This window comes from Halichoerus grypus, chromosome 1, assembly GCF_964656455.1.
Source record: "Halichoerus grypus chromosome 1, mHalGry1.hap1.1, whole genome shotgun sequence".
NCBI lineage: Eukaryota > Metazoa > Chordata > Mammalia > Carnivora > Phocidae > Halichoerus > Halichoerus grypus.
In genome coordinates this window covers 104,486,823-104,508,719 of record NC_135712.1, presented here as the reverse complement: position 1 = coordinate 104,508,719, position 21,897 = coordinate 104,486,823, and the positions used below count along the sequence as shown (strand labels likewise).

The following is a 21,897-nucleotide window of genomic DNA, read 5'->3' as shown; positions in this document are numbered from 1 at the left end:
ATTTAGCTTGAAATGATAGTGAAATGGCCAGAAAAAAAAAATTTGAGTTAAAGTGGCCAAGGATGTGGGAAGAACTGGTAGGTCCACACCTGATAGTGTGATTCTGGCATCGCTTATCTGGGGATGTAGATGGGCGGAGAAGGAATCACTCTTTCTTTGTTGTTTTGTTGTTTTGGGGGTTTTGTGCAAGCTCAAATGCTAAGAGGTTGGCTTTAAAGTTTTAAAAAAAAATCTACGGTTTTATTTTACTGAAAAAACAGAACCGAATATGAGTCATCTGGATTTCTACATGGTTCCCACAAGATCCTAAATTATATGTAATACAAAATCGTGTTTTTGATATTTACCACAGGCCAAAAATTTTCCCTTAAAATTTGATCAAAGCTACACAGCAAAGTTGCAACCACAGCCTTGCCTTTGGATCTTGGGGCTGACTTTCTGGAATCACATCCCCAAGGGTGGCCTGCACATCACTGAACTTTGCCAAAAAGCAAGGTTGCCTTTAGGGCTCCCAGCCTTCCATTTAATACCTTCTGCCTCCTCCAAGAGCGCACAGTGAACAGCCTGTGTCCACAATGGCCCTTCAGGCTGGAGCCGCCCCCCGCTTTTTAAAAGATTTTATTTATTTGACAGAGAGAGACACAGCAAGAGAGGGAACACAAGCAGGGGGAGTGGGAGAGGGAGAAGCAGGCTTCCTGCGGAGCAGGGAGCCTGATGCCGGCCTCCATGCGGGGCTCCATGCGGGGCTCCATGCAGGACTTGATCCCAGGACCCTGGGATCATGACCTGAGCCGAAGGCAGATCCTTAACGACTGAGCCATCCAGGCGCCCCTGGAGTTGCCCCTTTCTGTGACTCACTTGTCCTTGTCAACCAAGAGGCTTATCCTGTAACCCCGTTCTCTGTCCCTTCCTAAAATATCAGTGCCTGTGCTTAGGGCCGTGCTCTCAATAGTCTTACACATTCATTTCCTTGGAGTCACTGATCAGCATCAAGTTTAGTGTTTTTATTTGCTCCCCACCTCCAACCCTCGCCCCTTTTTAAAAATTTATTTTATTGTTATGTTAGTCACCATACAGTACTTCATTAGTTTTTGTTTTTGTTTTTTTTAAGATTTTTATTTATTTATTTGACAGAGAGAGACACAGCGAGAGAAGGAACACAAGCAGGGGGAGTGGGAGAGGGAGAAGCAGGCTTCCTGATGAGCAGGGAGCCCGATGCGGGGCTTGATCCCAGGACCCTGGGATCATGACCTGAACCGAAGGCAGACGCTTAACGACTGAGCCACCCAGGCGCCCCTATTTCATTAGTTTTTGATGTAGTGTTACATGACTCATTATTTGTGGATAACACCCAGTGCTCCAACCCCCTTTTTAAGTAGGAGACCTAATGCCTTCGCCCAGAATGAAACATCCCCTTTATTTTTAAATTTGGGGAGGTTTGAAGGGCAGCCTGCTTAAAATTCTTTGACCTTGATCTCAGTTCACAAATCTGGACTTTTGCACAAGCTTGGAATGTTTTGTCTGCTTGAAATGTCCTCTCACTTCACCTTTCCTACCTGGTGAAATTGCCACTCTTTTCTCATAACCCTTTCAAATGTGGTCTCCATCCAGAAAGACTTCCTGACTCTCTAGAACTCTGCTGACACAGGAGCCACGACCCATGGGAAGCAACTGAGCACCTGAAACGTGACCACTCCAAAGTAACATGTGCTAAAACACACACCAGATTTATAGGAGTTGGTATACAACAGAAGTAAAATATCTCATTAATTTTTTATATTGATTACGTGTTGAAATAATAATATTTTGGATATACTGGGTTAAGGAAAATATGTTATCAAATGAATTTCATCTGTTCCTTTTTTCTTCTTTTTAATGTGGCTACTAGAAAATTTGAAATTACATATGTGGCTTCTGTTTGTAGCTTATTGTCCATTTCTATTGGATAGTGCCACTCTAGAGTCCAGACTCAAAAATGGTTTTGAAATCACAGTGGGAGCTAGAGAGTATGGATGATTTGTGAATTTCTGCCTGAATGTCTGTGGAATGGCACTTTGGAGTAAGATAATCTATGTTTCTGATGAATGTCAATAACATTTAAGGTAATCAGCGAAGAACAGGTGTATTAGGTCTTTGTTTTGTATATCCATGCAGCATTAATCTTTCACTAATTTTTCTGAAATCCCCATTTCCTCCCCTCCTATCCCTAACCCTGGGGGCAAAGGAAAAACAGTGTGACAGGGTGTGTAGTCTTTTGTTCAGTAGAGCAGTGTCTGGTCTAGACAGACAAAATGGAACATGGTCCACTTAAGTATAGACCACTGTGAAGAGGAGGGGGAGAGAGAGGGGGAGGGAGAGGAGAACAAAGAGGAGGACGAGGAGGAAGAAGAAAAGAGGCTGATATTAGATGTCACACACAGTGCAACACTCCCACATAACCAGAATTTCCTGAGCTGTGCTCAGAAACCATTGTTTTGGGGGTAGGGAGGGGAAAGGAAGTTTCATGGGCACATCAGAATCAAAAGTACTGTACTAAACAAAATTAACCAGCTTTCTTAATCGCAGGACTTTTCAGAGCCTTTAATATGCTATGAAACATATGATAGCCCAAAACGGAAAAATGAATTCAGTATTTCCAAACTTATTTGACCACAGAATTCTCTTTTGAGAAACACCTATCAACATCACCAACATTTACTGGTTGGTAAAATTTGTCCTAAACAATGTCGTTTCATCTGTATTTTATAGGCAAGAAACTGCGGCTTGGGAAGTTAAGTGACTTCCCTACCATTTCAATCTTACATAATTGGTTTGTGGCTGAGCCCAAATTCCAAATCCATGTTTACACCAGAAGAAGGAATTTTTTTTTTTTTTTGAAGTAGGCCCCACGTCCAACATGGGGCTCGAACTCATGACCCTGAGATCAAGAGTCGCATGTTCTACCTACTGAGCCAGCCAGGCAGTTAGAATAGGCAAATAGTATTATCATGGCAAATTCACAATGCATATAGAAGTACATGTAAAAATGACTTAGTCACTTCTCTCCACATATTCCAAGCTCATGGTCCCTCAGTTCAGACTCCACCCCCTCTTTGGTCTCCTTGGATAAAAGAAGTCTTTTTTTCTGAATTTTCCAGTATTCATCATTTGGATCTTGGCATACATTAATGTTAGGTTTTGATATGCACATGTCTTATCTCTCTAAATAGATTGGAGCTTGCTGTGGTATTACTTTGAATTCCCCACAGTGTGTCTTGCAGACAGTTGAGGCTCTCTAGAGCCTTGTGGGGCTCAGCTATTGATGGTTTGTGGTATCTTTTTACAGGATCTAAAGGCTAGAGAAACATTAGCTCTTGGTTCAGAGATACCATGTGTTCACCGAAGTTGCAAACCGGTATCAAAGAGCATGATGATGAGCAATGACATACCTGTAAAATGCAACTCATGATATCAGAAGCAATTTTTGCATGGGGAGTGTCTTCATCTTTCCCAGAGGGCCTCAGGTTGTGCTCCAGGCAGGAATCCCAGAGCCCCACAAGGGCCTTGGCATGTTTCTCAATTGACTCCGTCTCTCTGATGGCTGTCGTGATTCGCGTGATACAGATTTCAACCACAGCTTGGTCATTGTTATTGGTCTGGTAATCCTAGTTGAAAGAAAACCTTCATGTTAAATAACACTCTGGAAAGTTATCTTTCAAAGGACTGACAACATATCAACTTATTCACTTGGCAAATGGGTATGCCATACCGTACGCTAAGGGGTGAGGTTGAAAGCCCCAATACGATGAGGGCCTTCTTCCTTGGAGGTGAGAATCTGGTGGACAAGGTGATATGCAAATGTGCTGAAACAGCAGGTTCCTGCTGTCACAGATCCACAGCCAGGGAGCAGGGAGAGTCCAAAGGAGCTTAATTATTCACTTGCCAAGTGGGTTTAATTTTCAGGCTGTTTCGGCTTCTAAGTCTGTTACAGGTCAGGGTTGACTTTTTTTCCTCTGACATTTCAGTGATTTTTGTGAAATGTTTCAAATCATCCTCCAATTTCCCCTCATAAACATCCCTTCTCTTTCTCTACACAACAGAACACATCATCTCAGCTCTCTCTTTTCAGTTCAAATAACTACCAAATCCACGTTAGCTTTCCCCAACCAAATTTCCCTTCATTGAACTATTTAATTCTCCCTCAAATATCTAATCATCTTTACCGGGAGGTAATATGACCCTCCAGAACATCTAAATGTGAAAAATAGGCCCATCATTTTAATTTGGAAAATTGGTCGGTCCATGGCCTGGCAGACTGACAAAAATGAAAATATAATCAAGCAGTGAAGCAATCTGATCCTTACACCATCATGTACTGTTAGAGATGGGAAGTGATGGGGCTTCTCTGTCCTACTGAAAGCTCCAGCCTAACAATCTGGTTTAGCTATTGTATCTAATTCTGCAGTAAACATCTTATGCATGAAGCCCTCTCCATACTTAGATTTGTTATGGTCTAGATTCTCCGGAAGTGGAAATTTCTGAGACAAAGGACAGGAACATTTTTAGGGCTCATGATACATACTGCCAAACTACTTTCCAGAAAGGTCTTACTGATGTATATATATTCCCATCAGCTGGGTGAAAACATGCTTTCCCCATTGCCTTTGCAAGCACAGAGTATTGTTAATTTGTGCTAATTTGATCAGTGAAAAACAGTTATCTCATTACTGTTTTACTTGGACTTTCCTTGGTCAGAAGTGAGGTTGAGTATTTTCACATGCTTATTGGCCATTTGTATTTCTTCCTTTGGGAATTGCCCACTGTATCCTGTGTCAGGTTTTCCCGAGATGACTTCAAGTTTTGGGATCCTCCTTTGATATCTTTTTCTACCAAGGCTATTAAGTTAATACTTGGCATATTGATTGTGAATATGTCTCCATGTTTCATCATTTTTAGTTTCTTTGCTGTTATCTATTGACGTGCTAAGTTTTTAAAGAGCCAAATCTGTCAACCTTTTGGGATTTCATTGTTTGTTCTTTTTTAAACTGGAAATTTGAGTTATTTTTTTGAAAAAGTAATACATGAACACAGTACAAAAAAACAAAAGATACAAAGGAAGGTTCACAGTGAAAAGTTAGTCTCCCTCTCACCCCTGTTCCCTGCCCTGGGAAAATCATGTTCACAGTTTCTATGTATTGGGCATAGAGACTCTAAGCATGCAAATAACCCCCTATATGTACTCCTTGCTTTCCTGTGATTCATTTAATGGCTTTGTTTTTTAACTTCAAACTTTCCTCATCCAAAGGTTTAATAAAAATTCTCTTGCATTTTTTCTAGATTAGAAAAAGAAAACTTAAAACATTTAACATATGGTACTTTAGAAATTAATCTTTTAACTATTCATTTAGCTCTTAAATCTATCTGCTGTGTATAGAAGTAAAGATGAACATTTTCTACTAAATAGCTAATCAATTTTCCCACCATCATTTATTGAATAATTCCGTTCCTAGTTATTGTTTCATACACATCAGTTTGTATTTCAGAGTTGTCTTTTCTGTTTGCTTGTCCCATTTTCCAATTCTTTTACAATACTAATTTTGCCATTTTCTTCATGTAAACCCCACAGAGTTTTAAAGATGTTTCCCAGTGTACTTTATGTCTCTGTTGTGGATGTTAACAAAATCTGTATTTTTTCCTCATTAGAACTTTTAATTAGTTATTGCTGATTAAGTCAAACTGCATTTTTTTTAATCATTTTGTACCCAGCTGTTTAGCTCAATTCTTGACTATGATATTTTTTCAGATCATTTTCTTGGATGTTCTAGTAATATTTCTGTATTGGATCCATACCTTTTATATATTCCATGGCTTATTGTGTTGGCTAGAATTTCCTAAGCTATTTTACATAAAAGTGATAAAAGCAAGAATACTGGTTTAGTTCTTGGTTTTAGTTCTTGACTTTTGATTTAAAATTTATGGTCAAAAGCTAGAAAATGCTGTAAATATTTTAAAATCATATAGGATGCATCACTTTCTTCCTATTGTCAAAGTTTATATATTTGTTTTAATTTTTAACTGTCTTATTAGCATCTACGGAGATAACCAAGCATGTTTTCTTAGCCAGCACACATATGTGAGTGTTATGTAAACGTATAATATGAAATTTCCAGATATTAATCCATCCCCCACATTCCTTGAATGAACACCACTTGGTCTGGCAGACTGTTTTAGAATATTTTCTTTTACCTTCCTCCTTTGTTTGTGACTGTATTCTTTATTTTACTGCATCAGAATTATTACTTATGCCAGAACAGAATCCTGCTATGCAGTAAATAGGTTCTTAATGGAGCCAAGTCATAGAGACAAAACAGAATATGAATGAGCAAAAAAAATGATTCTAACTTCTCAAAAAAAAAAAATCTCTGCAGCAATAGAAAAGCCAAAGCCATTCTCAGGGTGAAAAATAACAGAGAATACTCTTGGGCTAAAATCACTTATCTTTGGTCACAATTGCCCTTGTAAATAGAAGTTACTTTTAATGGCATTATCTTCAAATATCAAGCAGCATCATGTGTAATGAAGAGTATTTTATGTAATAAAGAGAATACATACATAAGGATACATAGAAAAGAGAACCAATGCCATTGATAAAAGGAAGACTATATTCCAAGTGACATGAGCCAAGGCTTTATTATAACCACCCTAATGTGATCCAATAGGTGAACAAACGGAATAATCTTGGTGTGAGGAACAAGAGCTATGCATTACCCAACAGCATAAGCTCCCATTCACCAAGGTGATCTTATTAATATTGCTATTACCTAAACATGCAACTTGCTAGCAACAGAGGTCAATGCTGAACCCCCAGAATGGCACTATCCCTCAAGAACACCAATCAATCATTTGGTGCAAGTTATTTACATAAGACCTTTTCCACCTTGGAAGGCACATCAGTTACATTGAGTGGGATTTACATGTGATCCAGGTTTGGGTTTGACTTTCTTGCCCACAGGGCCTAAGCCTGAGCTCCTATTTGAAGGATCACAGAGTATTTGGTGTGCTGACACAAGATCCCACATAACATTGCCTCAGACTACAGAACCACTTTATAGCAAAGGAGATAGAGCAGTGGGCACCTGATCAGGGATGTATTAGTCCTATCACATATGATAACATCTCTTTCCCCTGCCCTGAAACTGCTGGACTAATAGTTCAATGGAGCAGGTCTTCAAAGAAGCAACTCAGCCTAATATCTTATGAGGATGAGGAACAATCCTCTAGAAGGCAATATACATACTAAAACAATGACTATTCCATGGTGTTGAATTCCCTGTGGGTAGAATACTGAACCACCTGCGAACTCAGTCACTTCGAGCTCCTGTATCAAAAGACCAGCAAAAAAAAAAAAAAAATAGAGTCCCATCTTGGCAAAGGTAATTGACCACATCATCAGGAAAAGGTGGGGCTGCTATTAAGTAATGGGAGCATCTCTAGGCATTTCCCTGCCCAATTTTGGTGGTAAATGGACAAGGGAGCCATCACAGTCTGAGAGAGGCATGGGGACCAGGGACTCGGATCCCTCAGGAAAATGCATATGAGTCACCGAACTAGGAAGCAACTTAAATCAGCAGAGATGCCAGCTGAAGGTGTAAGAATTAGAATAGGTGGTAGAGGAGAGACACTGTATTAGCTTTCTTGTTGCTGCTCTAACTTATTATCACATGCTAAGCGGCTCAAGAATTTGTGTTGATAAATTTATTTACCTACAGTTCCAGAGGTCAAAAGTTGAAACTTAGTCTCACTGGGCAAAACTCAAGGTGTCAGCAGGGCTGGTTCCTCTGGAGGCTCTGAGGGGAGAATACATTTCCACATCTTTTTAGCTTCTAGAGGTTCCCTGCTTTCCTTGGCTCATGACCTCCATGAGCCTCCATCTTCAAAGTGCATCACTCAAATCTGTGCTTCCATTAGCCCACCTCCTTCTTCTTCAAAGAAGGCCCTTGACCTTCTTGCTCCCCTATAATTATATTGGGCCCACCCAGATAATATAGGATAATCTCCCCATCTCAAGATCCTTCACTGTATTATATCTGAAAAATCCCTTTTGCTATGCAAAATAAAATTTACAGGTAGATGTCTTTGGGGGCGCATTATCCAGCCTACCACAGAGTACCAATTGCAGCCTTGATAGCAATTGGTATGGTAGAGATGATAGATCCTCTCACTAACCTTCTTGTAAATTTTGTTAGGAAAAGCATTTCAGAGAAGCTGTTTCCATACAGAATGAAATTATTATACAAAGCAGGTAGATCTGAATGGTGAGAGGTGTACACTGTAGTAGATACTGTGGTACATTGCCCATAGACCCCTTTAGGACAAAGGCACTCATTTTCTCGGCTGTCAGTCCAGACCCAAGTCTGCCTGCAGAAACTGTTCTTTGTCAAAGGGAATGGCCCCTCTCAGGGGTTTGTCCCTCCCTTGGAACAGCCATTTTGAAATCTGCTTTCCTGGGAAACCAGTTACAACAGAGTTTATATAGATGACTTTGGGAAACATAATAAACCATGTCTAAACAACAGTTTAACAATAAATAGCAAAGAGATTTCCATTTGGATGAAATAAGCCTCAGTAAAAGTGGAAGGTGCAACTCAGTGAAAAGTACATGACATACGTAAGTGTCTTGGTTCATGAACACCAAGATTCCAGTTTCCTGCTTAAAAGAGAACAGCTTTGATGGAGAATTCTGACAGGAGCACTCTGGAATGAAGCTGGAGTATACAGAGAGATTAGTGTGTCAGCAAAATTGTTTAACAAAAGGCATATATCCTGATTCTAAGATTTCTAACTAGAAGAGTTAAGCAGCTGTCCATAAGGATAAACCAGTGTACACTGGTCACAATTTTAGTGAACATACTAATATATTAGGCATAGGTGCATCAGTTATGAATTTTGATATTACTGTGAATCTCTTGTAGATAAGAGTTTCCTATGACATGCCACTTTACTAAGAAGAAAAGATTTTTTAACTTGAAAAAAATTATAAATTTAAATTCCTACATATGACATGAAGAAAAGCATTCTCCAAAAAGGAGGTTTCCTCAAAAAAAGGTTGAAAACCCAAAAGGCTGTTAACTGCTTCCTTCAACAAATATTTAAAAAGACAAAAGAAATTTTTTAAAAAATTTAATTATGTAATTGAATAGTCTAAAGCTTTTTGGCATGGGATCAGCTTTGCAATTAGGGTTTTCCTGACTCACATTCCACCCTGCTCTTATGAAATATATATGTGCATACATATGTGTTTATGTTTGAGTTCAACATTGAATCAGTACCTGTGCATATTAAAATCAGTAACTTCTGAGAACCAGATCTATTTAGTATCAAACCCATCAAACTGGGTTTAGAGGTTCATTCTCACAGTAACCTGGTCATTGTTAATTTTTAAGTAACTTACTCTAAAGCGGTAGGGAGGTCAAATTATAAGGGTGGGACAATGAAAAATTGACACATTGTGCTGCTCCAAGTCTAGTTACCAGGATAGGTCACCCCTACCCAGCTATAGACACCACACCTCCACATCAACATCCATAAACCATAAACCAATCAGACTTCTTTATGCTGTAAACAGTCTTCAGGGGATGACCCGCTGGCTAAAGGTTATGTGGAACCTCTGAAATAAAGTATTTAGTGGTAGGAATGGCATAAGAGTAGAAGTTGGAAGAGAAGAAGGAAAACGTCTTGAGGATCATTTCTCCCTCCCTTCCTTGAGAGAGAGCATATCATAGCAGTTGGGAAATTGGAGGGGGAGACGAACCATGAGAGATATGGACTCTGAGAAACAAACTGAGGGTTCTAGAGGGGAGGGGGGTGGGGGGATGGGTTAGCCTGGTGATGGGTATTAAAGAGGGCACGTTCTGCATGGAGCCCTGGGTGTTATGCACAAACAACGAATCATGGAATACTACATCTAAAACTAATGATGTAATGTATGGGGATTAACATAACAATAAAAAATTAAAAAAAACAAACAAACTGAGGGTTCTAGAGGGGAGGGGGGTGGGGGGATGGGCTAGCCTGGTGATGGGTATTAAAGAGGACACGTACTGAATGGAGCACTGGGTGTTATACACAAACAATGAATCATGGAACATGGTAATTAACATAACATAATAAAATTAAATTAAATAAAAAAAAGTATAGACTTGAGTCAGACTGCCTGTGCTCAAAGTCATATTCTGCTCTTACCAGCTCTGCAATCTTGAGCAATCACTTATCTCTCTGTACCTCAGTTGCCTAATCCTTAAAATCAGGATATTATTAATATCTATCTCTTACTACTATTGTGAGGATTAAATTAGTTAATGTAGGGAAAGGATTTACAACAGTATCCGGCACATAGTAAGTGCAGATAAATGTTATAACGTACAGTGAGTTACAAATATTTCCTTATGTGTACAATTTTTTTATACATTCATTTCACAACCACTTCATAATGTACAGCACAAAAAGACCACACACTTACTCTCCTCTTACTGTCACATTCTACATGGCATCCATACTAATAATATATTTATATATGTATCATTTTTCCTGCTTTCAAGAGCACGCATGTATACATACCTTACTTATTCTACCTTTCTAAGAATCTCCAAGGTGGAGGCACTAACAACACCAGCAGGACGAATGATCCCAGAGCTGATACCATCACTGGGGCTCCCAGCAGAAACAAACATACAACTACTCTGAGGGGTGAACACTCAGGTAAAACCATCCAGTACTCACATGACTGAAACTCTATTTAAACCAAAATCAAAAATCCAAACTTATAAAACATTGGAACGAAGACAATATGAGCACATGTCAGCATGTACAACTTGGGGCATATTAGACTATCAAAAACCAGATAATGGAATTACTGACCTCAAATTATGCACTTAGATGTTCAAAATGATTCAATGTATCAAGGAAAATTCTTCTTATAAACAAAAACCAAGTCTCTTTTAAGAGGAACAAAAGGTATCAAAAAGAAACAAGAAACAAATGAAACTTCTAGAAATGAAAAACTCAGTGAATGAATGAAATAGTGGATAAGATCCAGCTGAAAAAAAGACTCAGTGGATTGGAATATAGAGCTGAGGAAATGAAAACATAATGTATCTCATAGAGATGGAAAATACAAGAGGTCAAAAGGCATGGAGGATAAATTCAGAGAATATGAAGGATGTGAGGGTAGTGGTTTTGTCTGCTTTGTTTATGATTATATTCCCAATGTCTAGAAGATAATAGGTACTCAAAAAAATACTTGTGGGATGCATAAATGAGTGAGTAAATAGAATTTCCAGAAGGAAAAATGAGATGGAAAAGAGTATTTGATATAGGATTTTTTTTAAATTTCCAAAAATGACAAAAACATGAACCTCAATCTCACAAAATGCAATGAGGATTGAGTAAGGATATACAAATAAAACCACATCTGGACACATAATAATGAAACCATAGAATACACCAAAGACAGAGAAAATATTAAAGCATAGAAAAAGTAGATTAGGTATAAAGAATGACAAACTGACAGAGGATTTTATAACAGCAATGGTAGGAGTTACTGAGAAATAAAAAGACTATCCAGCTAGAAATCCATGCCCAGGTAGTCATCATTCAAAGTTAAGGGCAAACAAGGATCTTTTCGGAAAAGACAAACATTGAGAGGGTTTATCACTAATAGATCTTCACTGAAGGGATATTTAATATGTATACTTCAGAAAGTGGAAACTTGGATGCAGAAGAAAAAAGAGAGGAAGACAATGGGGGAAAAGAACAGTGAGGAAAAAATGGGGAAATATTAGGTGCTTGAAACAAACATTGGGTGAATTTTTTTAAACATCAGTAATTTTAAAGAATAGCTTCAAGGGTATTAAGGTGAAATAAAAAGTGCTGCTTAACACTAATATATAAGAGGGGCATGAAAGTATTCCAAGGTCCTGATGGTAATAGGAGAAGAGAACTATTGAATAACTTTAGACATCATCGTAATCCATCAAATGTAAGATGGTGTCAATTATAAATCTTCCATTATGAAGAAAGAGAGAAGACTGCCAATTAAATTGTGGGTTATATCAGGTCTTAAAGAGAATTCTATGCAAGACATAAATTGATAGTTCTGGCTAGCCTCTTATTTCTTTGAAATTTCTTTCATGTCTTCCAAGAGAATTGCCTGTTTTTCCTGCTTTCAGTTGCATTACTTATTGTGGTATAATAGACAGTATTTTACAAAGATCTCAGTAACAAAAAAGTACATCCTTTTTTAGGTTCCATAAAGCTCCCAGTTATTATTTTGCAAGAAAACATGGAATTCCTATCATTCCTGCAATGATGAATATTTTGTTCACTAATATAAAATTTATACTCTAGTGCTTCCTTCTATGCCTTCCTGCATACCCAATAAGTGTTTGTTTCAGTAGCACATTATAATCTAGAAGCTTTGGAAGCATTTTAAGTGGACATTTAACCTGATGCTTGGAGTAACAATAATGTACCTAATTCAGTTGGAAGGTTAATATGAAAAGCTATGGAAAATTTATGCACATGTAGGCAGTAGCAACTTTATTATGCTTAATACCTGGCCAACAGGGATTGTAAGATTGTAATCAATTATAAAATATATACTTGTTTCAGAGTTATAAATAGGTGAAAACTGTCTTGGAATTGATAATATGTGGCAACTATATTTGCTAAAATTTTAAAGGTAACTACCAAAAAAATAGAAATAGAATGTAACTTTCAAACCAACAGAGCCAATAGAGGTAGAAAATGAAAGGATAAAGTTTCACTCAACTAAAAAAATGCAGAAAAGAAGATAAAGAGAAATTTAGAAAATCAGGAAATGTAAAATGGAGAAATATATCCAAATATATAATTTATCATGATAAATATAAATTGACTAAATTTACCAATAAAAGGCAAATTTTCAATTTGAATTATTTAAAAAATCTACTTATATGGTGTTTACAAATTACATTTAAGTCATAAGGACATGAGAAGGTAAACAATAAAAGGCTAGAAAAAGAGAAAATAGGCAACTACTCCAAAGAAAATAGGCAAAACTTATCAGAATAAAGTTGCACAGTTTGTAATAATAAGAGCAAAAGTTCTCCAAGGAATAAATAACAATCCTAAACGTATTAATACATAATAAGCACACACACACACACACACACACACACACACACACACACATGAGGAATACTACTCAGCCATAAAGAAGAATGAGATCTTGCCATTTGAGACAACATGGATGGACTAAGTGAAATAAACCAGAGAAAGACAAAGACCATATGATTTCACTCACGTAGAATCTAAAAAACTAAACAAATGAACACAAACAGACAAAAAAACACTCAAGTATTGAGAACCGGTGGTTGCTAGAGAGGAGCTGGGTGGGAAGATGGGTAAAATAAGGGGATTTAAGAGGTACAAACTTCCAGTTATAAAATAAATGTCACAGAGATGAAAAGTGCAACATAGGGAATGTAGTTACAGTATTGTGATAACTTTGTATGGTGACAAATGGTGACTTCACTTACTGTAGGGAGCACTGAGTAATGTACAAAATTATTGAATCAATATGTTGTGCACTGAACCTAATGTAACATTGTATGTTAATTATACTTCAATTTTTAAAAAAAGCTCCCAAATTTATAAAGCAATCTTGACAAAATTACAAGGAGAAATCAACAAACCCAAAATTATAGTGGGAAATTTTTAAACACCTCTCTTAGCGTTTGGCTGTCTAAGCAAACACAAATTTATTGAGAATATAGAGAACATAGACAATACAATCAAAAAGAGGTCTTTCATCAACTTACTTAATACCTTATACTCACTAATTCAAGAATACACATTCCTCTCAGACACAAACAAAACATCTAAAGGGTCAGGATAGTGTGGTGGCTTAGAGGTTTCTGAATCCAAATTCTCTGGGCTTGATTCTTGGCCCAGTTATTCACTAGCTATATAATCTTGGACAAGTTAGATTATTAACCTCTCTGTGCTGCAGTTTCCTTACCTATAAAATGGAGATAATATTATACACTTATCTCAGAAATGTATTGAAAGGACTGAATATATTAACATGTGATAAGCTCTTAGGAAAAGTCCTAGAACATAGTAAGTGCTACATTATTAGTTACACAGATTGGCCATAAACTGTGCGACAAAGCAATTCTCGAGCGCTCCTAAAAGAGTGGTATCATGCCATTCATGTTGTCCAACAACAATGCAGCTCAATTTTAACTTAACAACAAAAAGATTACAAAAATTCTTCAGGAAATTAAAGCACAAACTTCTAAGTCATTATGAGTCAAAGAGGAAATCACAATCAAAATAAGAATTTAGAATTCATAATGAAAATACTATATCTCAAAAACTTGTGGGATGATGTTAAGCGGTACTTAGCAAGAAATTTAGGGTCTCAAATGCTTATACCAGAAAATAAGAAAGTAAAGCAAATAAACAATGACAATAAACAATAAGCTAATCCTATAACTGAGGGGATTAGAAAAAGAATAGAAAACAACCAGAAAAAGATCAAAGAGGAAAACAAGTGAACATTTAAAAAGAAATTAATGAAATCGAATAAAAGACCCTATACAAATGATTAATAAACTAAAAGCTTTTTAAAAAGACAAAGCTCTGAATGTATTGATGAAAAAAATCAGTGAAAAAGAGCACTTAAATACAGATACAGCAGAACACACAAAAAAATTTTAAAAAAAGTTTTATGCCAATAAATTTGAAAACTGGGATAAAATATACAATTTCCTAGAAAAGATATTTTACCAAAAGTGACTGAAGCAAGCCCCCCCAATTTTCTTCAAAGAAATGAAATCAGTAATTTAAAAATTGACCAGCACCCCGCCCCCCAAAAAACTGCATGGTGCCAAGAGGGTTTTATAGTTTTCTATGAAATTAAGGAATAGATTGCCACAATCTTATAAAAGTCTTATAGATAACAGAAATGTGGAAACTTTTCCCAGCTCATTTTATGACCAAGTACATATAACTTGATACCAAAGCCAAGGAATACAGTGGAAGAAAGGACAATTGTAGGCCAATCTCATGGTTCCAAAGCTTCTTTAAAAATATCAAACCAAATCAGGAAATGTACTAAAATTAATGTCAAACTTCACTTTATCCCAGAATGTTATAATGGTTTTATATTTTAAAAATTGATTTTTATAATGCACCACATTAACAAGATTAAAAGGGAAAATAGGATTACTTCAAAAGAGCAGAAAAAGCAGTTAATAAAATTAATCAATTCCTAGAAAAACAGGAATAAAAGGGAACAGAGATTTCTCTATTTTTCTTACTCTTGTATCCCCAGCATCTGGTACAGTATCTGGCATATAGTAAGTGCCTAATAAGTATTGCTGAATAAGTGGGGAAAAACAAGACATTAGGATTAATAAGAGAGTTGAGTAAATTTACTGGATATATGATCATGATGCAAGTATCATTTCTGTTTTAATCATCTGAAAAAATAATTGGAAAATAATTTTTTAAAGGATGCATTTATAATCTCAGCAAAAAAAAATCTAAAATACTTACATATTTTAAAAAGGACTTAGGTGATATACGCAACTGATGAATTACTGACCACTGCATCTGAAACTAATGATGTACTATATGTTGGCTAATTGAATATAAATAAAATAAAAAAGGGCAGAAGGACTAATAAGACTTTTAAGATCTTTAAGAAAAAAAAATCCTAAACTTTATTGAAAGATATTTAAGAAAATCTAAGTAAAGATAAGAAGACAGTAACATAAAGATGTTAATTTTCTTCAAATAAATTCATAGATATAATAAAATTCCTATCAAGATAGTGACAGAATCATTCATCAAAATTGAGAAGCTAATATTTTAAGGAAGTTTGGGGATATTTGTCCTACCAGATATCAGGACTTATTACAGTAAAAGGTATAAGGCAAGCTACATTAGGAATAGGAGACATGCAACATGCATACATGACAGGATCTGTACAAGAATATAGAAAAACTCCTTCAGATTAATAAGAAAAGTCTTTTTAAAAACCTCAATGGAAAAATGGAAAGAAAAAAAACTTAAATTGTGAACAGGTACTATACTGAAGAGGAAGCCCAAATGACAAATAGCGAATAAACACGAAAAAATGATCTGTTGCCCTTCCCAATCATGAGGGGAGTGCAAACTTAAAGAACAATTGATATGGTTCACTTAAATTGACAAAAACTGAAAAAATCTGATCACAGCAAGCATTGGTGAAGATGTAAAGCCACTGGGAGGCTCAAGCACGGCTGATGGGAATGTAAGTAGGCACAACTACAGCGGAGAGAAATTTGGTGGCATATCAGAAACCGGAAGTATATAAAACCCCAAAAACGTTGTTTCACTCTTAGTTGTCTTTGCTAGAAATACTAGCACATTTGCCTAAAACACTGATTATAAGAATGTTCACTATAACACTGTTTAAGTAGTAAATGGCCATCAAAAGAAGAATGGATAACCAAACTGAGGCATAGTCATTGAGTGGAACACTCCATCCCTCAAAAAAGAAATGAATTAGGACTACCTGTACCATCATAAACCTCAGAAACATTATATTGAAACTTATGATACCATTTATATAAAATTTAAAAACATGGACTACAATGCTACAAATAATGTTTGAGCTATGCGTGTGTAGCAAAGAAATAAAACATTCATGGATAAATACCATAGTCAGGATATTGGTTACTTAGGGAGGAAAGGGAGGAAATTTGAAGCAGAGAGAAACATCCAGGTGATTTCAATTCTATCTAATTTTTAAAACTGGGCAATTTGTGTGTGCTTAACATTTTTTATTGGTTTTTAAAAAACAGTAAAGAGAACTGGAAGGTGGGTGTATGGGTTAGGCAAAGGGAACGTGGTGGGGAAGGAGGAGTGGGAAAAGAGGATGAGTGGATAGGGATGAAGTAGTCTGGGAGGAGAGCCAGGGTAGTAGAAGAAATGGGTAGGAGATGAAAGTAGTCCAGAAAGGACTTGACATGAAAAGACAAAACTTAAGGGCATTGGGGAACTTGGAGAGAATTTTGAGTGAGCAGTCGCATTTTCAAAGCAAAGCATAAGGACAAACTATCTCCCAGCGGTGTTTGGGACTAACTAGTTGAAAAGAGGGCATGGACTGTAGAATGGAATTTAGGAAGGTTCAGTGATTGTGCGAGTGACTTCAGGGAAAGGATTGAAGACTTGCTTGCTAAATTTTCAGATTCTACAAAGACGGGAATGAGAACTAATATATTGGACAGAATCATAATTTTTAAAAGGTATGAATATCCTGGAATGAGGGCCTGAAGACAAGAATATTATTATACTGGTTTAAAATGTGACACAATACACATACAATTTATTTTTCAAGTTCTCTAATTACAAGTCTTGATTCGAACTGAGGGTTCTGGTACATGGCAGGATAAATGTGGCCAATTGTGTGATGTTACTGTCGAAAAGGAATTTTAGAAACAGAGTATCTGACTATTACCAGCAATTGTTCCAAGCAGTTGGTTTCAGTACTTGGCCTTGAAAAATTACAATAATGAATTAGGAAGATTCCAGGGGAAAGAAACCAGAATGTTGAGAATGTAGGCAGTACTTGGGAGCTACAATAGGACGTCCTCCAAGAATATGGAAACAAGATTGCCCTTTGAGGATTAAGTGAAAAAAAAATCCCCTCGTATGAGTGGGATTAACCAGCTACTGGGCTAACCCAACATGTTATCTGTACACGCATGACTACAGGTGAGTTAAATATAGGGAGATAGGACTGGATGTAATTTTAGTAGAGGAGGAAACCTAATCAATGATAGTATCCATTGTCTAGAGAAAGACTGGGTAAATAGACCGGATGGAAGCACACAAATTCTGACTGACATGAATTATAATTTTCATTGTAAATCGGTAAACCAGCACTCAGTCTTGCATTTGGATAGCACCACTAGGATAGTATTTGTCACGTACTGACAAAATTGAGCTTCCAGACCTAAGTCTGGAAAAGTGAGGTAGTGTAACCTTTCTCTGCCATAGGCTCCTTCTTTGTCATGGAAAAACGTAGGGACACTAGGACACTAAGGATGTGTAGCTGAGTAGAGAGAAGCTAGAGGCGATCTCTGATACCTATCTTCATATGTTTAAAGTTCTTATAGGAATAGAATTATGCTCTTTTGATTGTTGAGGCAATGAACAGACCAAAGAACAATGTATAGAAAATACAAAGAGTAAGATTTCATCTGGCTGAAAGGAGGAGCACACTAACAATTTAAAATTCTGACAGTGCAGCAATGGTCTCTTTGTAGGTTAGGATTGGTCATAAGCAACAGAAAAAGTTTGGATAACCGTAACAAAGGACTATCTCTTTGGAGCACCATCACCATGACAAATAACCCTCTGCTGACTTTTTTCTAGAACTACCAGGAAAGAAGATCTGGTTGGCATAGTCAGGTGCCCCCACTTTTTCCCTCTCTGCTCTCCTGGCAAGGACAAGGTAGAAAACTGACTGAAGGCTCCAACGAGGCTTCATGCAACAGCAAGGAGAAATTTATAAAAGGAAAATTGAGGAGTAGGAAAAAAATATCAGAAACTTACTATGTTCTCATCATTGCAAGAGTAGAAAGAGAGGTCACCTGTTTGTCAGGAATCCTAAAGGAGGGATTTCTGTGCTGGAAAGAAGTTAGAAAAGATGATTTAGAAGATCCCTTCCAGTTCTTTGTTTGTAAAGAGGAATTGAGAAGTAGAATTGATTACTGAGATCCAGGGTCATTAGGAAAGCCCTAATAAGGGAAATATGGGATACAGGTAACAGGGACGTGAGCCATAGAGTAGACATGGTCGTTCAGTGGACTGATCACTGGCACTGGTCATTTGAATGTCATGGGCATTGAAGCTTCATGGAAAGGTTTTGAACAATGGGATACATGCAATAAAATCTTCTTTGGGAAGTTTGATCAGGTAACTGTTAGTACATTGAACTAGAGAACAGTAAGATCAAAGGCAAGAAGATCAAAACTGTTTTGATGGCCTGAGCCAGGGGGATAGCAGCAGGAAGGGAAAAGAAGGAGCCAGTGAAGAGGCATTTCTCAGGCAGTATCCACAGAACAACAGGGAAAGGAGAGAGTGAGAGAAAAAGGTCAAGAGTAACTCCAGGTTGCAAACCTGGAGATCTAAGAAAGTGATAGTACAGCTGGAAGAAAGATGATAACTTCTAATTCAGATAGATTGAGTTTGGAGATCATGGGTATCAACTGGGGGCTTGAGGCTGAGGGAGAGATCCAAGGCTGAAAACATAGATCTGGGATTCCCTAGTGTAGAAGTTGCCCTGGAGGAGGTCATATGAATGGATGATTTTCTATAAGAACAGAGTATAATGCCAAAGTACAACTATGTATTTTTAGAAAGAAGTAATCACTAAGAACTAGAATCACTAGAAGCCATTTCAGGAATAATGAAACTTGAACTGGCTTTAAAAGGAATGGAGCGGGAGAAGGAATTCTATACTGAGACATGCTTATAACTAGGATTGAGTAACAGAAAAATGGACTGATCTGCACAATCCCTCTAAAAACGAATTCTTTTTATTCTGCCACCCATCTGCTCATGCCCCTGTTACAGGTGGAGAAATGGAAGAAATGAGAGGTGACTGAAGTTAGCAGGGGAAGACCACAGGAGAACTACTAGCTCTCCAGCCCTGCTGGTCTGGTGGGATGCTGATTGGAGGGCTAAAAGGACAGACGGTGCTCCTGGTGACAAGGGACCTGCCTGCCTTAGTGGTTAAGAGTGGGGATATATAACAGAACTTACCGGTCCTAAAATTCTGAATTTGACATCTGTTAAAATAAGCAATTGATGAAGAAAACTAAAGAAATCACTGACAGTAGTGACCTCTAGTGGAAACAGGCTTCAGGGAGCTTATATATATGGAGCTTATATATATATATAAATAAAATATATATATATATATTTTTTTTCTATTAGATAAGATGAAAATCAGTGGCATATTCAGCCAATTCATTTCCACAAGAGTGTGAAGGATGGGGCTGCTGGAAATAGCACACAAATCCTGCCCGGAAAGTGGCAATGTACCAGGAATACTTTGTGTTTTGAGTCAGACTAAGCTGATTAACATTCTGGGGGAAAAAAAAAATGTGGACACATAATTGCTGTCAAAGACATTAGCTGCGAAAAGAGTGTTTGGGCAATGACCTCATTGGCCACAGGGGGGGCATGGTGTGTTCATGGCAGCCAATAAGTGAGCAGGCTGACTGTCTTGGGGAGGAAGCTGCGCTGGATGCTGGTATGCCTTTTAAACATCTCTTCATTAAAACATGGAAGAAAGCTGTGATCTGTGAAATGTGCACACATTTGGTAATTCAGTATTTTATGGCTCAAGTCCCGTCTCTTTCCTCTGCCCGGGGGGGCTGTTTGTGCCAAGTGATAGCAAACGCTATTGAGCTGGGAGGACGCAAGAGATGCCCGGGAGAGTTGGCCTTTGAAATGGGACTAATGTCATGGAGGGTCCAAGCACAACGAAGAAGGGCAAAAGCAAACCACACTGGGCATGCACATCCACCCCCTTTGGGAAGTGCTTTCAGAATATATAATCTTGACATTGAGGAGAAACAAAGGAATGGGAGGTTTGATGGGGATTTTAAATTTGTCTGATCACACTGGGGGCCAATGATGGGTGAGTTGAATTAAATGGGTGGGTATAGAAAAAGGAGTAAAATGAGAGACTTTTTTTTTTTAATGGCGATTATATAGAAATACATAGAATCAGTGTTATCAAGCCCTGGGCAACTGTCACTTCTGGCAACAGAGTGATCCTTGTCCTTGTCTCCTATTACCTGTATGTCAGGAGGTGTCATCCTGCCTTCTTTCATTATTCACCCTCCTCCACACACCCTGCTATGTTTACTGATGCTGTTGTATAGCCTGGCCCATCTGCTTTTCCCGGGATTTGCTCCCTCTCCTCTCCGTGTCATTTCAAGGTTAGAAAAACAGCCCTTAGATAAGCCTTTTGTGATAATTCCACTCTGGTCTGAAATTTCCAGAGTTCTGGTCTCCAGGGGTGGGCAGAAGGCAGCCTCGCTGCCCTCCTAAGTCAATGATTGCCCTTGTGTTATTTCTTAGACGCCAAACTAAACCACAGAGCTGGGTTAAAAGGAACCAGTATTAAGTGGTCCTTCCTCTTTCCGCATGCAAAGATCCTTTCCCCCAACATATGTACAGTCATTCGGCTCTGGAATAGGTCATTTCGGGTGTCTAGTTTAAAAACTAGTTGACTTACCGAAGATGAGCTAATTATTTTAATTTGCTCCAAAGCTTCTGTCAGGCTGTCTTCAATCTCGGAGTCATCTAAGGAGAAGAGGTCCCCAGCTCGTGAAAGATCTTTTTGTCCTAAGACCAGTCTGAACAGTTGATGCATGATGAGGAGTTTGATAATCAATGGACTTTCTGCAGGCCCAGGACCATATGTTTCAGTCATCAGAAGTTAGTAAGACAAAAAACATGCGGCAGGAAGTATACTTTGTATTCCTTGAAAGGTCATTTTTCTCCAGAATTTGAGGTCTTCTTTGACTCTCTCTGGAAAAGAAACAAATGATAGGATAAAACTGCTAGTAGAATGGCATGAGCTCAGAATATGAACTTGATGCCCAGCAGAGGGGGGGCGGGGGGGGGGGGGGAAAGACTTTGGAAATGTGCATAGAGTAACAGATCCTGACTTGATGACCTTCGAATGAGCTCTTCCCTTGTTTTGTTTTGCTTTTTTCCGAAAGGTCTTGTAAAAAATTATTAGGTTTCTCTAGAATTTACTGTGAACCTTAAAAAGCTGCTTAACCCTCACACTTACTTTTC

At 37.7% G+C, this 21,897-nt stretch overlaps 1 protein-coding gene across 2 annotated transcripts in view; it reads right to left on the bottom strand.

Moving 5' to 3' along the window:
* VEPH1 (ventricular zone expressed PH domain containing 1) overlaps positions 1-21,466 on the bottom strand; it is a 216,003-nt gene extending 194,537 nt beyond the window's left edge. For both annotated transcript variants that reach the window (XM_036122400.2, XM_078069976.1), the window contains exons 1-2: positions 21,329-21,466; positions 3,429-3,644 (exon numbers count right to left, since the gene is read on the bottom strand). In XM_036122400.2, coding sequence (XP_035978293.2) covers positions 3,429-3,644; positions 21,329-21,466 — 354 coding nt within the window. The remainder of the gene's footprint in view (positions 1-3,428; positions 3,645-21,328) is intronic.
* Between the last annotated feature and the right edge of the window lie 431 nt (positions 21,467-21,897).